This window comes from Hyaena hyaena, unplaced genomic scaffold (genome assembly GCF_003009895.1).
Source record: "Hyaena hyaena isolate Hyena2069 unplaced genomic scaffold, ASM300989v1 scaffold_23, whole genome shotgun sequence".
Classification (NCBI taxonomy): Eukaryota; Metazoa; Chordata; class Mammalia; order Carnivora; family Hyaenidae; genus Hyaena; species Hyaena hyaena.
Window position 1 is genome coordinate 143,909 of NW_024080655.1, and position 17,883 is coordinate 161,791.

At 35.5% G+C, this 17,883-nt stretch overlaps 2 protein-coding genes across 2 annotated transcripts; both read right to left on the reverse strand.

Moving 5' to 3' along the window:
• Positions 1 to 3,729: 3,729 nt before the first annotated feature.
• On the reverse strand, positions 3,730 to 4,653 carry LOC120228447 (olfactory receptor 4A15-like). The gene has a single exon (XM_039226803.1). The coding sequence runs from the start codon at positions 4,645 to 4,647 to the stop codon at positions 3,730 to 3,732; it is 918 nt and encodes a 305-aa protein (XP_039082734.1). The 5' UTR covers positions 4,648 to 4,653.
• A 12,117-nt stretch (positions 4,654 to 16,770) lies between these two features.
• Positions 16,771 to 17,688, reverse strand: LOC120228482 (olfactory receptor 4A47-like). Its single transcript, XM_039226907.1, has one exon. The coding sequence runs from the start codon at positions 17,686 to 17,688 to the stop codon at positions 16,771 to 16,773; it is 918 nt and encodes a 305-aa protein (XP_039082838.1).
• Positions 17,689 to 17,883: the final 195 nt, after the last annotated feature.

The window sequence follows — 17,883 nt, forward strand, 5'->3', positions numbered from 1 at the left end:
CTCCATGTTTCTACTGGCCATTTGTATATCTTCTTTGGAAAATATCCCTTCAGGCACATTGCATTTTTTAAATCAGGTTTTTGTTTCGTTTTGTTTTTTGCTATTTGGTTGCAAAGTTCCTCATATATTCTGGGTATTAACCCATTGTGAGGTATAAGTCTTGCAATTATTTTCTCCCATTCCACAGGTTGCCTTTTCATTTGGTGCAGATGCAGTCTGGATGTAGAACTTTAGATCCTGAATTTCAAGCTGATGTCAGGATGGGTTGAGATCTTAATTGGCTTAAGCCCAAGCCAAGTTGTTAATACCAATACCAAATCCTCCCTCTGCAATTCCTTAACTGCCATTTTACAATTCTGACAAACTTACTGGAGAGACAGGCTACATGGAGGAGAAAGAGCTAGAGGAGACTGGTCTGCTAGCCATTCCTGCTAAGGTACCACTCACATGAATAAAGTCATCTTAAACACTCCCTAAAAGTCAGGCGACCTGCTGAATACTAAAGAGGAGCCTCAGTCCATGCCACATGAAACAGAAGAATTGTTCAGTCAAGCCCTGACAAAATTCATTATGCACTCAGATACAGACCCATGTATGGCAACATATAGCTCTGTGTGTAGACAGATACAGGCTTGTGTGTGATCAGATCAGATACATATACATACACATATGCATTCATATGTGTAGTCAAATACTGACCCATGTGCTGTCAGATAGACCTCTGTGTGTTCACAGACACATATATGAAGCTGGATATGACCTACACATCATTGAATATGTACCTACATGAGGTCAGATACAGATTTCTGTGGTTGAATACATAGTTGTGTATTGCCAAATGTAGACCTATCAACATTACATACAAACCTACATTAATGCCTTTGAGGATTGTGCTGTAATTCATACCAGGAAGTTACTAAGCCCTTTCCAATCAGCTCTTTGAAAATTTGAATCAAACGTAAATAAGACAAGTCACTTTTTGAATAAGAAAACTAAAAGGCAAGATGCCTATACAGTCTATGGAGATGATTACAAATTTTTATTGAGACATTGATCAAGCCTTAATAATACATGTGTCTTTCTGGATATGAAACCAAGATATTAAAACACGCCATTTTCCTAAAAATAAATATGGAGGGTTATGAAATCCTAAATATTTTTATGGGAAGTTTTCAAACTAAACAAAATAATCCTGAAGTTTATCAGGAAAAATAAATATTTAGAAATTGCAAGAAACTTGAAGAGGGTAAGTATTTAAGAGGATTATCCCTACAAGGTATAAAACACATGAAAATCCTTGACTACTTATATAGAATATTAGTGGTAAAGAAAAACACCAAAGAAAAGAGAGGAAGAGGTTGAAGAGACAGCAATAGAGAAAGAGGTGAAATGGCTTCCAATTCAAATCTACTAAAATTTGACATATTGAATAGAAAAATTTCAGTTACTGAAATTAATAATAATATTAGCAAAAACAAAAACAAATTCTAGATAATTTGAAAAGAAGACTTTTTAGAGCTTCTGGATGGCTCAGTTAGTTGAGTGTCCAACTCTTCAGCTCAGGTCTTGAGTTCAAGCCCTGTGCTGGGCTCCACACTGAGTGTGGAACCTACTTTAAAAACATTAATTAATTAAAATAAAAGCAGCAATCTAAAATCAAACTTTTTTGGGACTTATTTTTTAAAAAGATATTAAAATGTATAAACTCACTGAATGAATATAAATGAAATTTTCCAATAGTGATGTGATAGAAGAAATAAAAAAGTAAAAGAATAATACAATGACTTTATATAAAAACACCCATAATTACAGCAAAACAACATATTTGTAGCAAATATCAAAGAAGAATAAATATTTGTAGCCAATATTTGATTTTATATATGTATATATATTTTTTTAAATAAAGAAAACAGTCAAATTCTTATGCCAATGTATCAAGAATTCAAATTAGGCTCTTTTTGCTGTGACCTTACATGGCAGAAGGGACAAGTGATTTCTCTTGGGTCTTTTTTTATAGAGACATTAATCTAATTCATGAGAGCTCTTCTATCACAACCTAATCACCTCCCAAAGGTCCCACTTCCAAACATTACATATTACGTAGGACTTAATTCATGAATTTTGAGGGGAAACATTAATATTCAGTCTATAGCAACATCCAAAAGTTGATGACTTAATTATACAAGTTCCGATAAAATCAAATGTTTAATCTTATTTAAAGAATAGTGTTATGTTTGGGAAGACTTTGCGACGACATAAAATATCTTCATGTAATAATAATAGGGGAAAAAATCAGGATATACAGTTCCTCATACACTGTGATTTACCAGGAAAAAGGCTCCATTCCCCCATAGCCTGGCACCTCATGGATCCAGACTAACTAAAAGAGGCAGAACCATGAGTTTCTTTGACCACATGCTTTCTACCATAGTAGGGGCAGATAACATTTACTTTCACGACTAATTCAGAGAGAGGGAGGCTTATGTAAGAGGTCTCTGTTAAATAAATCAATATATATTATGGCTTCTTTATTACCTAATAATCTGCATTCCATTAACAGCAGAGGTCAGAATGGCATGCCACTTTGTCAGCACTGTTCTTTTATTTTTATTTTTTGTGTTTATTTATTTTTCAGAGAGAGGCAGAGAGACAGAGAGTAAGGGATGAGCAGAGAGAGAGGGAGAAATAGATTCCTAGGCAGGCGCCCTGCTGTCAGCACATAGTCCAATGTGAAGCTTGAACTCACAAGCCCTGAGATCATGACCTGAGCCAAAACCAAGAGTCGGACACTTAACCGACTGAGCCACCCAGGCGCCCCTTGTCAATACCTTTCTTACCAATGTTATCACCCAAAATATCTGGTGTCAGGTTCTGTATTGCACATTTAAAGGGCATGGGTTATGTATTATGGTAATTTTATATATGAAAGGAAGGGTCTGGGCCCCTATTGAAGGCTACTAAACACTATAAATAAAAAAAAAAGATGTGGAAATAGTGAAAAGTGGCAGAGAATTCGCAGTTATATTAAGCTTAGGGGAAGATCAATGAATCATCTTTCTGAAATATAACACTAAAGAATGTTTTCCCATTTACGGACATAATAGGATCCCCCACTCAGAAAAATAAATCTTATTTATTGTACCTATCTCTTTGGTTCATTTTTTTCTACACTTAGCTTCCTTATGATTAATATTCTACCTTGGAAGCAGCATTCCTCCTCAATCTTAATGTGCTAAGCAATATTAACAAAAGTATATACTCAAATATCTTGCATACAAAAATAAGGTCTAAACTTTAAGTCTTAATATGGGTTGTCTTTGTATGGGAGGAGTGAACCAAGGGTTTATGTCCCATTTATGAATTTCTTTTCTCTGAAATATATAAAAAGCACTATGAATTCTGAAAGTGAACAATTATGTAAGAGAGAAAAGTGAAAAATGTCCTCTAACAAAAACAAATTTATAGTATTAACTACAGCATAACTCATCACACAGAACAGAAACCTATAGTTTCAATAGAGACATTTTATATGCAAAAGCTACACATCTACATTCCCAAGAAACAATGAAAATCTTAGAAATATTTTTGACCATTGGAAGTACTTACATCTTAAATGCTTTTCATCATGCACAAGTTTAAACCTGAGGAGAAACTTACTACAAATAAAATATCCTTTCCTAAACGGAGCAAACTCCTCACTGAAAAGAGGTGATACATTTCTCTTCTGCCTTATTTTCTTCTTAGGGTCCAAAGCTTCTTCATGGCATTTTTCATCTCTCCATTTCTCAGAGTATAGATTAAAGGGTTCAACATAGGGGTGATAACTGTGTAAAACACAGTCAAGGATTTATCAATGGGTAAAGTAGAAGGAGGTCTCACATACATGAAGATGCAGGGGACAAAGAAGAGGACCACCACCGTAATGTGGGACCCACAGGTGGATAAGGCTTTGCGCCTCCCTTCCTGACTAAGGTTCTTCAGGGAGTGCAGAATGACCCCATAGGAGATGAGCAAGACCGTAAAGATGACCACACAGATTGCCCCATCATTGGCAACCACAGTGAGGCCAATAACGTAAGTGTCAGTGCAGGCAAGTTTTAATAAAGGGTACATGTCACAGATGAAGTGGTCAATGACATTGGGACCACAGAAGGGGAGGTTGTAAACAAAGAAAAGATGAACCAAAGCATGCAAAAAACCTCCAACACAAGCCAACAGCAGCAAAAGAACACACACACGTTGATTCATGATCGTCAAATAATGCAAGGGTTTGCAGATGGCCACGTAGCGGTCATAGGCCATGACCACCAGGAGTAAAATCTCTGCACCACCAAACAAGTGACCTAAAAAGAAATGGGACATACAAACTTGGAAGGAAATGGTTTTCTTCTCATAGAGTAAGTCTATAATCATATTTGGAGTGACCGTAGTAGAATACACAGCATCCATAAATGATAAGTAACCAAGAAAGAAGTACATAGGGGCATCCAGGGTTGGACTGACCACCACAGTCACCACGATGAGAAGGTTGCCCACCATTGTCACAAAGTAGATGAGCAAGAACAAAACAAATAATATTTTCTGACCTTGGAGGCTCTGGGTGAGCCCCAAGAGGACAAACTCAGTCACATTGATCCTGCGTTCCATATGTCCTTTTGCATGTCCTTATTTCAGAGGTTGGGACAAAATGAGCTACAAATATAATAATTATTAGTGACTTCCTGAAGCCTTAATGTAATATATTTATTCATTCAACACATAGGCATTATAAGTTCTTATGTTCCAGTATCCCCAGAAATTACAAGAATATAAGGCTGGTTAAAACATGTTTCCTACACTCAGCAATCTTGCAAACTAATGGAGAAACAAGTATTTAAAGACATATGTGGGGAAACGACATATTATTAAATAAATGGATTCCTACAAACAGCTTTCCAGACGGAAGCTAGTATAATTGTACCTATACTGGATTCTTCATATAAAAATTTTAAATTGGATTAGGGTTTAATGAAAAAACTAAAGCAAGGTTTATATTTACTCCTCAGTTAATAAAAGAGGTGACTATATCCTATAATCCTCTTAACTAATAAATGAAATCACAAATTGATATGTTTTACATTTTCAAAATATCTTATAGATTTAAAAAAGATATCATGACATCAATAGCTAAAGTACTTTGGGGAAAAGATTTATATTTCAGAGGACATACACAGAATTAGTATCAAAATGGACACAGAGCTCTAAGCATTTAAGTAAATGACAAATGAATCAATGGCAAAGTGAGTAAATCATATATATATGCAATCGAAGGAATGCCCAACACACATACGCTATGATGCTGAAACTTACCTATGAACATAAACAGGAATTTGAAGTAACACCTTGCTTATGAAAATGTTACCTTGGACTGTTAAAATCACCCTTTCAAGATCTGTGGATGCTACATCATCCTCTAAACTTTCACAGATTAACAAACAATGCTCAGAAAACACATGAATTGAAACCATCATGAGATTTACAAGTATCTGCCCATGAAAATATCCCTAAATAGTTATACCTGAAACTATGTCCAGAAACACAGATGTTAGAGAAAATGCATTTATTCTGGATCTTTGTGTATGAAAATAGCCAAAAGAATATTACAGAACTGAGTCAATCCTCATATATGTTTGTAACCCAAAGAATATCTAACTTGGTTGATTTTCAGAATCAAACAGAGAACTTTTAAAGAATTGTGAATTCCTGCACTCCCGAAATCTAAAATGTAAAGCCTAGACTTTACATCTAATTACCCTTCCTGGTTTACCTGCATACTGAGACAGTCATTCAGTCCAAGGTCTGGGTTGTAGTCCCTTCTCCCTTGTCTTTTGTACACTGATGTCATCTCTGTGCACACAGAGCAGGAAAACAGATGCACCGTCACTGGACCTTGAACCATTTCCATATGAACAATGTTCTCCACGCTTGCAGAAAATCTCAGTCATTTCGGTCTTTCAGACAAAGGGTATCCTTTAAATTGCTGGGTTTTCCAAAATGAATACGAAGATCCTATAATCTAAACAAGTCTGAATCTTGACTGAGAACAGAGACCCAAATATTCATAGTTGGCAGAATTTGTCCGAACCACAAATGAATGTTAAACCAATATTGTGACGTTAAAAAAAGGGGTGTTAGCTTTATGGAAGAGAAAATTATGATTTGTTTAAACAAAGGTTATGTGGTTTGGTTTTTATGTCAATGTAAGAAAAATAGTGAAATAGCCTTGACAAAATTCCATTCTCAGTCAATTATACTGGCCTGTCTTCACAAAGCACAGTTAAATTTTGGATTCCCTGAATGATGGAGAATAACTTAATATACATATTTCATTAGGTTCTGAGTCAATCATTTCAATTCCTGAAAATGCCAGTTGGGTGAACAGTGATACAAACACTCTGAGGTCAAGACAAACGTCTGCAAACACTTTATCTGGGGACGGACTACAACACATATGGGTGAGTCACTCAGTTGGTGCATCTCCAACAGTGATTCTTCCCTAATTACATTCATTGGGACCTTCATCTAATTTTGAGAGTTGACCCTACATCTCCAGAGATGCCACCAGGATAATCATCATGTACAACAGGACTTGCAGACACATGTCCTCTGGGGGATGTGGGGGTGGGGGAGTGGGGAATCACAAAAGAACAACTTGAGATTGAATCGCCAAAAGGGAAATGTCCAGTGTGGGCAGAAATAAAATATGTAAAAACTCTCTTCTTTAAAGCATGACTTTCAAAATAGGCAAAGCTGTGTCAGTTTGGTTTAAGCTACGTCTTTGCACACAGAAACCTGAACTGCTGCATCAGAAAATGATGAAAGCAAATTTCAGAACAAGCCATTTGAAACTTGTCTCAAATGTAGATAAAGCAAGCTTCTCCCCTAAAAGGAGGAGTCTTGAGTTTGTCACATAGTGGCCCATGGGTAAGTTGATAGCATCTGGGTTAGTATGGGGGTGGGGGGCGTGGGGGAGAAAAGAGCACGGGAGGACTCCACTATCTCGGGGTGCCCAGGGAATGCTCACCAAAACAGACACTACAGGAACCCAGAAAACAAGTGCAATGCATTTCGAAGAACCTAAACCATACAGAATATATATAATGAAATTCAGCTGGAAATTGATAAGAGAAGTGTAACACTGTTTCCTAATTATTTATGAATTAAACAACATAAATCTGGATTACCATGGATTAAAGAAATGTCAGTGAATGGTTTTTAAAATAAATTTTCAACAGAAAGATAATGAAAGGGGTGTGTGTGTGTGTGTGTGTGTGTGTGTGTGTGTGTGTACTGGATGCAGCTAAAGGAGTGCTTAGAAAGAAGTGTATAACTTTAGAAAGAAGTATTAGAAAACAAGAGATATTACAGAAATGAAGTAAACTTCCATCCTAAGAATTTGAAAAAGGGAAAGCAAAATAAACCCAGAGAACAGTGTAGAATGGAAAGAGTAAATAAAAGAAAGGATGGAAAGAGAAATTAGTTAAATAGATATTAGAATGGTGTTAAAATAAAACAGAAAAATTCTGTAAATCCAGGAATTGGTTCTTTGAAAGATTCATAAAATTGATGTTTTTAGCAAAATGGATTAAGAAAAACTAAGAGAAAGAAAAAGCATCAGAATAAAGAATGAAGGGAGCGCCATTACTGCATTCTACTGATGTGAAGAAGAGAAAAGAATATGATACACAGATTTATGTTGGTATACTTGCCAACTAGGAAGGGGACCACTGCTGTGAAAGACACAGCTTTCTAAACAGGTGCAGAAAAACATTAAAAACTAAAGTCTGGGGCATCTGCCTGGGTCAGTCAGTGGAATCTCTAACAGTTCATATTGGGGTTGTGAGTTCCAGCCCGCCATTGGGTGTAAATGTTACTTAAGTCAAATAATAATATTTTTCGTGAAATATTCTAATACTGTTAAATAAATTCTTTAAAATTCTTCCCTTCCCGGGGTGATTCCCTCTGTTGGGGGAGTGTGTAGCTCTCAATCACAAGACTGTGAGGTCAAGCCTCATGTGAGGTGTAGAGATTACTTAAATAAACTTAAAAAAAATCTTTCCCCTCCCCGAAGAACATTTCACTCCTATACAGCTTTATCAAGAATTTTATATAAAAATTAATCAAAATATAGTACCGGTCTTACATAAACACACTCAGGGATGAGGGGAAATTAAAATACTTCCTGACTCATTTTATGCACCCAGTAAAAGCCTAATACAAGAAACAATAATAAGAAAATACTAAGGACATCATAAGAAAAATAATCTGACCAATATCTCACACTAGCAGACACAAAATTCTGAACACAATATCTAGTTTCTTTTGGATGTTTTTATTTTGGATGTTTTTTTTAAATTCTTAACTGTTAATGTTCATTAGGCAGCTCTGGAACAGCGCACAGAATAGGGGTAATTACGTCCAACTACAGGGGCAATATCTTTGTAAGTTACTCAACCCAGTGCCCTGCCCTGTGAACTAGGAGACTGTCCAGCTGGGAGAACAGGCACCATTCCTGGACCATGAGTACCAGGCACTCCTCCCTAATGGACCCAGGAAATCTCTACCCAGGCTCAGGTAGTTTCCTCAAATGCAGCACTGATCCCTACTTTGATGAACAATCCAGCGAGATCCTAACAGCTCTTTAGAATTCTCTCTCTCCCTTAGTATCTTTCTCTCTGTGAGGAGAGGAGGGAGAGAACAATAATGAGACTTCAGTACTCACAACATGTGTGGGATAATCAACCTGCCTGTTCTGTTATTTTATTGTGTCCAGGAGGGCATTTGACTCTTCTGGGGGCAAACATTCACTGAAAGTAGGGAAAGATAGGGGCACCTGGGGGGCTCAGTCTGTTAAGCATATGAACTCTTGATTTAGGCTCAGGTCATGATCTCACGGTTGTGAGATCAAGCCCTGCATCAGGCTCCGTGCTGAGCATGGAGCCTGCTTGGGATTCTCTCTCTCAATCTCTCTCTCTCTCAATCTCTCTCTCTCTCTCGATAGATGATAGATAGATGATGATAGATAGATAGATAGATAGATAACAGTAAAATTGAAATGAAGTAGCGAAAAGGAAAGATAAAATCTGGGGTGCCCAACTACAAATAACACTTGACGCTTTACAATTTTGTTGTTCAGACTTCTAAATTAACAGGGCTGCATAAGTCTGATATTATGACAAACTTATCACATTTTTAAATTAAAAACAATTATAAAGAAGAGGGGCACTTGGGTGGCTCAGTCGGTTAAGCATCCGACTTCGGTTTAGTTCATGATCACAGTTTGGGGGTTCGAGCCCCACAGTGGGCTCTGTGCTGACAGTTCAGAGCCTGGAGTCTGCTTCAGATTCTCTGTCTCCCTCTCTCTCTGTCTTTCCCCTGCTCATCCTCTATCATCTCTCTGTCTCTCAAAAATAAATAAAACGTTAAAAACATTTTTTAAAAAGATGTTTCTCCAAGCACAGCAAAAAATAAGATACTATCTATTCAACTAATACAAATAAAGTTGAAAGCATGAATGAAATGGACAATTATCTAAGGAAATATAATTTACCTAAACTAAAAAATGGCAACAGAAAGAAAGAAAGAAGAAAGAAAGATAAAAAGAAAAATTAATGGACTGATGTCTCTGAAAGAAATTAATGAAGTGGACCAAACACTTGGTAGAATTCCACCTAAGAAGCAGCTGTACGCTGTGATTAACAACACATTGACTTGACTCTGGCAATGACACTCTCTCAGGGTGGTGGCCAACAGTTAGCTACTTAACCCCCATGAACCTCGATCTCTACAAGTGTAAAATGGGTCCAATTATACTACCAACCTTATAGTGTCACTATGCACAAATGAGTAAACACACATGTGCTTAGAAAAGTTCCCAAAAAATTAATAGATAATAAATGCTAGGTATAATTGTTACTCACAAACCTTCAGATAAAATATCATCCCAAGGCCATTTAAACTGTTCAAGAAAACAGGATATTTAAAAGGAAAACTCCCAATTCTATCTATAAGTCCCCCACAAACCCCATAAGCATACTGCTCTTCTAGCTCTATGTGACACAGCATGCCCCACCACACATTGGGACTGAGGGCTGGTGCTAAGAGCCCTGCATCCCAGGAGCATGACCAGAAAGGTACTACCCCCTTACCTGTAACACAAAGCACATTGATGGAGAGCCTGGTACTAAACCATTTATACATGACCCACTTCTATATCACTGTTTCATACTTAGCAGAGCAGCTCTTTCATTGCAATCTACTGAAAGTCAGCCCTCAGACACACAATTTGTATTTTAAAAAATAATAATACTGAGACAAAATTCAATGTCTAGTCATGAGAAACACCCTTGGCAGATTGGAACAGAAGTTCACTTCTCCAATATGATATCAGGCATCTCCAAAACCCTGTAATTAACATCATACTTAATCACAGAAACCTAAATGCTTTTCCTTAGATCATGAACAAGGATGGCTTCTCCCACCATCCTACTCAAAACTAGATATAAGTCCTAATGGGAGGAAAAGCCAAAATAAAGAAATAAAATGCATTGTACTAGAATAATTGGATTAAAATTTCCCTATTCATAGGCAAAATGGTTGCATACTTAGAAAATCTCAAAGAATCCACAAAAACAACTATTATGAGTATAATAAGGTCATAGGATACATGGTCACAAAATTAATCATATATCTATACACTAACAAAAAAAAAATTTGAAATTGCAATTTGTAAATGAACCATCTAAACCAACAACACAGACTGTGAAATACTTAGGCATAAAATACATAAATATATGCGTTAAGATGCTTAAACTACAAAATACTCGTGAAAGTGTCCAAGGAAAACTAAACATGTTCAGAGATATACCACAATCAGAAACTTGAACTCTGATTATTGTTAAAATCTCAGAATTTCTCAAATTGATCTGTAGACTCAAAGCAATTTTCAACAAAATCCCACTAAGTTTTCGGTGTGTGTATAAAATTTAACAATGGGTCGAAGGACCAGAATAGCCAAAGTTAATTTTGAAATGAACAAGTTCAAGAACTTGTGTATCCGCTTTCCATACTCAATATATAATATAGGAGAAAGGATATATATGAGATCAATGAAATAGAAAAGTCTAGAAACCTCATATTTGATTACTTACGACAGATACATAGAAGTAATTCATTATAGAAATAATAACCTTTTCAACTAATGGCCCTACAATAATAAGATACCTATTTGCAAAAAGTGAACTTTTGATCAATACCTCAAGCCATAAATAAAAGTTAATCCAAAATCTTCATAAAGTTAAATGTTTAACCTAAAACTATAAGATTTCTCAATGGGAACATCAGAGATGATCTTTGTGACTTTGAATTAGGCAAAGATTTCCTAAGTATGACAATAAAAGCAAGTTCACAAAAAAATGATAAATTGGATTCCATAATACAGAAATTCTGCATTTCTGAGAGTATTTTAAAGAAAATGAAAAGACAGACACAGACTGCAAGAAATATTTGCAAATTACATATCTGATGAAGAGCATTTTTTCAAAATACTTACACTCTCAACTTTCAATAAACAGCTCAGCATATAATGGTCAAAAGAACTAAACAGGCATTTCACCAAAGAAGATACCTAAATGGCCAAAAAGCACATGAAAATTCTTCAACATCATTAGCTCTTTAGGAATGCAAAGTAAAACCACAATATATCACTCCTGACCTATTCAAAGGACAGAATTAAAAACTTGACAATACTGTTCTGACAAAGATAGAGAAAACCTAGAAATGTCATTCTCTGCTAGTAATATACCACACTTTGGAAACAGTTTAAAAGTGTTTTATGAAATAATAAATTCCCATAAAACCCATCTTCTTCCACTCCTAGGAACTTATCCAATTGTAATGGGAACTTACATTCATGCAAAAACCCATACATGAATATTTATAGTAGTTTTACTCATAACTTAAAATATCTGAAAATAACCAAACATCTTTTAACTGAAAAGGAGATAAACAAACTCTCATATATCTATAAGATGGAATAGTCAGCAATAAAAATGAATGAACTACTGATAAACACAATGATATGTATAAATCTTAAATGCATTATAGTAAGAGAAAGAAGCCATATTTAAAAGACTACATGCTGGACATGATCTTATATATAAAGAACCCTAAATGCTCCACCAAAAACTGTTAGAACTAATGAACAAATTCAGTGAACTTGCAAAATACAAATCAACATACAAAAACCAGTTGCATTATACATACTAACAATTAATTATTCAAAAAAGAAATTAAGAATATCTCATTTATAACACCATCAAAAAGAATAAATTTAACCAAGGAAGTGAACAATTTGCATCCTTAAAATTATATGACCTTCACTCGCCATCAGGGAAATACAAATCAAAGCTGCACTGAGATACCACCTCACACTGGTCAGAGTGGCTAAAATGAACAAATCAGGAAACTACAGATGCTGGCAAGGATGTGGAGAAACAGGATCCTCTTGCACTGTTGGTGGGAATACAAACTGGTGCAGCTGCTCTGGAAAACAGTGTGGAAGCTCCTCAAAAAATTAAAAATAGAACTACCTTATGATCCAGCAATAGCACTGCTAGGAATTTAGCCAAGGGATACAGGAGTGCTGATGCATAGGGGCACATGCACCCCAATGTTCATAGCAGCACGTTCAACAATAGCCAAATTATGGAGAGAGCCTAAATGTCCATCAATTGATTAATGGATAAAGAAGATGTGGTTTAGATATATAATGGAATACTACTTGGCAATCAGAAAGAATGAAGTCATGCCATTTGCAGCAATGTGGACGGAACTGGAAGGTATTATGCTGAGTGAAATAAGTCAGTCAGTGAAGGAAGATATCATATGTTTCACTCATATGTGGATCTTGAGAAACTTAACAGAAGTTCATGGGGGACAGGAGGGGGAAAAACAGTTACAAACAGAGAAGGAAGGAGGCAAACCACAAGAGATTCTTAAATACAGAGAACAAACTGAGGGTGGATGGGGGTGGGGGTGAGGAAGAGGGGAAAATGGATGATGAGCACTGAGGAGGGCACTTGTTGTGATGAGCACTAGGTGTTGTATGTAAGCCAATTTGACAATAAATTATATTAAAAAGATTATATGACATTGATGGAAGAAATTAAAGACACAAATAAAAGGAAAGATATCCTGTGTTCACGAATTGAGAGAATAAATATTATTAAAATGTCCACACTATCCAAGATAGTCTACAGATTCAATACAATCCTTATTAAAACTCCAATGAAAATTTCCATAGCAACTGAAAAAAATCATAAAATTCAAAAAGAACCCCAAAAGATGCCACGTATCCAAACAAATTTGAGAAAGAAAAAAGCTAGAGACATCAGCAAATATATTACAAAATTATCGTAATCAAAAGAGTATGGTTCTGGCATAAAAACAGGTATGCAGACCAATGGAATAGAATAGAAAGCTCAGAAATAATTACATGTATATACAGTCAACTGATCTTTGAAAAGCAAGCCAGGAACATATTGTGGAGAAAGGAAAGTCACTTTGTGGTGCTGGGAAATCTGAATATCAACATGCAAAACAATGAAATTGGACCTGAACTATTGTTTGAATGTTTGTATTCCCCAAAATTCATATTTTCAAATCCTAATGTCCAAAGTAATGGTATTAGGAGGTGTGCATTTGGGGGTGATTAGATCATGAGAGCAGAGCTCTCATGAATGAAATTAATGTCCTTATAAAAGAAGCTTGTTGGTGAGGATGTAAAAAAGGGGAAACCTTTATAAACTGTTGGTGGGAATGTAAATTAGTGCAACCATTGTAAAAAACAGTATGGAAATTCCTAAAATAATTAAAAGTAGAACTATTCCTATGACAAAGCAATCCTATTTCTAGGTATTTCCAAAGGAAATGATATCAGTATCTTGAAGAGACACCTGCACTCCCATGTTCCTTGAAGAGTTATTCACATTAGCTAAGATATAGAAACAATCTAAGTGTCTATTAATGGATGAATGGACACAGAAATGGAGGCATATATAAACAGTGGAATACTATTCAGTCATAAAAAGAGGAAATTCAGCCTTTTGAGACATGGATGATTCTGGAAGATGTTAAGTGAAATAAGCCAAATACATTAAGGCAATTACCATATAACCTCATTTATATGTGATAGCAAAAAAAAAAAAAAAGTCAAATTTATAGAAGCAGAGGAGACAATGTTGGTTGCCAAGGACAGGGGTTGGTGAAATGTTCAAAAACTACTAACTTTCAGTTATAAGATGAATAAACTCTGAGGATCTAATATACATCATGGTGGCTCTAGTTAATAATACTCTATTGTTTGCTTGAAGTGTGCTAAGAGTATATTTTAAGTGGTCTTACCATTTAAAAAAAAAAGAAAAAATTATGTGAGGTAATAGATGTATTCATGAGTTTGATTGTGGTAACTACTTCCCAATGTATACATATATCAAATCATCACATATTACATCTTAAATCTATATAATTTCAATTAGTCAATCATATCTCAATAAAGATAGAAGAAAAAAGGGCTCTATCTGGATGATTCAACTCATATGACATTCTGGGAAAGATAGAACAATAGGGATAGAAATGGATCAGGATCGGCCAGGATCTAGACACTAGGGTATGAGGGGACTACAAAGATACATGGGGAAATATTTTTGGTGATGAAATATTCACATAATGATGGTGATGGTGGTTACATAACTGTATGTATTTGTCAAAACTTGGTAGAACTTAGACTAAAAAGGATGAAAGATATACTGTGAAGATTATATCTTATTTAAAAGTGGGGGAAAAAACAGATTTTCTACACTGAAACAGACACTTGAAAAATATAATAGAAGATCCTATTTGTAAAACAGCATAAAAGAACTTACTCAAAAAGACCACATTTACAAAGAAACATACTAGGTCTATATGAACATCAAAGAAGGCTTGTTAAGTAAAAAGACCTACTCAGTTGTGGGTAAGAATTTTCGATTCTCTAAAGATATTAGCTCTTCCTAAATCAAATCATATTGAAATATTAATTAAACTTAGTTATTACTAGAGTAGCCTATTAAATTTTTATGTTAAAACATAAATATGAAAGAATAGACACAATTGTGATAAGGAATAGTATGAGTACTAGGCTTATCAGATATCAAAGTATCTTGTAAATAAAGTGCATTACATTGTGTTTTAAATAGCACATGAGTTAAAAAATAGAAAGTAACAGAGTATTAATTGGATCTAATCACATGCCATATTTTAGAATACAAACTTAGGATATCAAAGTAATGGGGGAAAAGAAGTATACATCTCTCCAAAAACCTAGAAAAAGAAATATAATTTAATCTCTAATAATTCCTATCAAAGTGTAGATGTATCAAAAATTTTAACTTAAAATACAAGACCCCAAAACAATGAAAAAGTTAATGTTGGAAAGCATGTGGAAGAATATTTTGTAAACACTGAAATAGAGAAAGATGTTCTGAGCAAGATACAATAGCCAAAGAAAGTATTAAGACATTTCATTATGTAAATGTAAAAATATTTCTACATGACCAAAAGTATTCTGCACAGTATAAAAATATCCAAACTGAATCATATCCAAACTGAACATACACATAACTTCTTTAGTGCATGACTAAACTGTACACATCCAGATGGAAAAGATCAGCAATCAAATAAAACAGGTAAAAGTCATTAATAGATAATCCACAAAAGAGGAATATAATAATTTTAAACATATGAATAGATGCTCAAATTCAATTATAGTTGTTGAATTTCAATTCAAGTAACAAATGAAACACAATTTCTTTAATCAGATTCTCAAATGCCATAAATGTTTGTCAAGCACGAGTTGCGTCAAGCACTGTACACAAACAGGTGTTTTCTAGACCGAGGGGAGTAGTGTCATCTGGTACAAGCTCATGGATGATATTCAGACAATAACTCTATTATCAACAATTTTAAATACACATACTAATTGATGGAAAAATTCCACTTCTAAAACCCATTCTTGAATTTTTTGAAAAGACGTCACTGCAGAATTATTGATCATAGAAAAAGATTCAGTAACATATAAAGGACTGGAAACACTATTTTACTGTATCTTTATAAAGAAGTTTTAGGCAGTATGAGGAACCTGAGAATGAGTTACATCTATAGACTGATATGGAAAGATCTTCAGAGGCTGAGTAGCAAATGCACAATTTATACACAGAGACGTAAACACAAACACATATATGGAAATATGATTTATTAGCAAAAATTATTAATTGGCAAGTCTTAGAAACAATGATAATCTTATTATAATGACTATACATAGAAGAATAGGGAGACTATGGTGAGAGATGGGGAGGAAGTTTATTCCATATCATGTCCCCGTAGTATAGATTCTATTTTTAATATTTATTATTATCTATTATACTTTCCAATATATCTTAAAATGTTAGGGCACCTGGATGGTTCAGTTGGTTAAGTGTCCTTCTCATGATTTGAGCTCAAGACATGATCTCATGATCGTGAGACAGAGCTCCGTGTAGGGCTGCACAGAACAAGTGTAATGTTTCATTGATGTTTTCATCGCATGTTATTTATTGACTCCGACTGTGAAAGGATTTACAGTAAAAAAGACTTCAACATTTGAGGAGACTGGCTTTTCATGATGAATGATGCACTCATTGCTCATTTACTACTTCACGTCACCATTCTCCTCCACAGCTGTTTTATAGCAATTGTCATCTCAGAATTTCTCAGAGTGTAGATCAGGGGGTTCAGCATGGGGGTTATGACCGTATAAAACACACTCAATGATTTGTCAATGGGGAAGGTCTTAGCAGGTCTCGCATACATGAAAATACATGGAACAAAGAAGAAGATCACCACGGTGATGTGGGAACCACAGGTCTGGAGGGCTTTCCGCCTCCCTTCCGGACTAAGGTTCTTCAGAGAGTGCAAGATGACACCATAAGAAATGAGCAAGAGCACAAACACAGTAGTGCAGATCATCCCTCCATTGGCCACCACTAACAGCCCAATGACATACGTGTCAGTACAGACCAGTTTCAATAAGGGGTACATGTCACAGAAATAATGATCAATGACATTGGGACCACAGAATGGGAGACTATAAATCATGCTAACTTGAATTACTGAATGCAGAAAACCTCCAACCCAGGACCCTACCAGCAGCACAACACACACCTTTGGTCTCATGACAACCAAATAATGCAAGGGCTTACAGATGGCCACATAGCGGTCATAGGCCATCACCAGGAGAAGAAAGACCTCTGATCCACCAAAAAGGTGCTCTGTAAATAGCTGGGTCATACAAGATTGGAAGGATATGGTATTTTCCCCAAACAACAAGTCTGAAATCAATCTGAGGGAAATGCAAGAAGAATAAATGACATCCATAAAAGATAAGTTAGCAAGAAACAAGTACATAGGCGAGCCCAGGGTCTTACTGACAGCTATAGTCACCACAATGAGCAGGTTGCCCACCACGGTCAAAATATAGAAGAGTAAGAACATAATAGAAAGGACCTTCTGTTCCTTCCCATCCTGTGTGAGGCCCAGGAGGACAAAGTAGGTTATATTGTTTCTTGGTTCCATCCAGTCTGCAGAGGAGCTGACTTCCCACATTAGAAGCAGGTGATCTACAAAACAATGTGAGGGAAACTTTTAAATGCATTATAAGATTGTTTACTGGTTAATTCAATTAAAGAATTTAGAAGACTACCTGTGAGTGTGGAGTGTTTCATAGATGCTGCAATTTCCAAATTGAATAAGCCATGGTTTCCTATACTC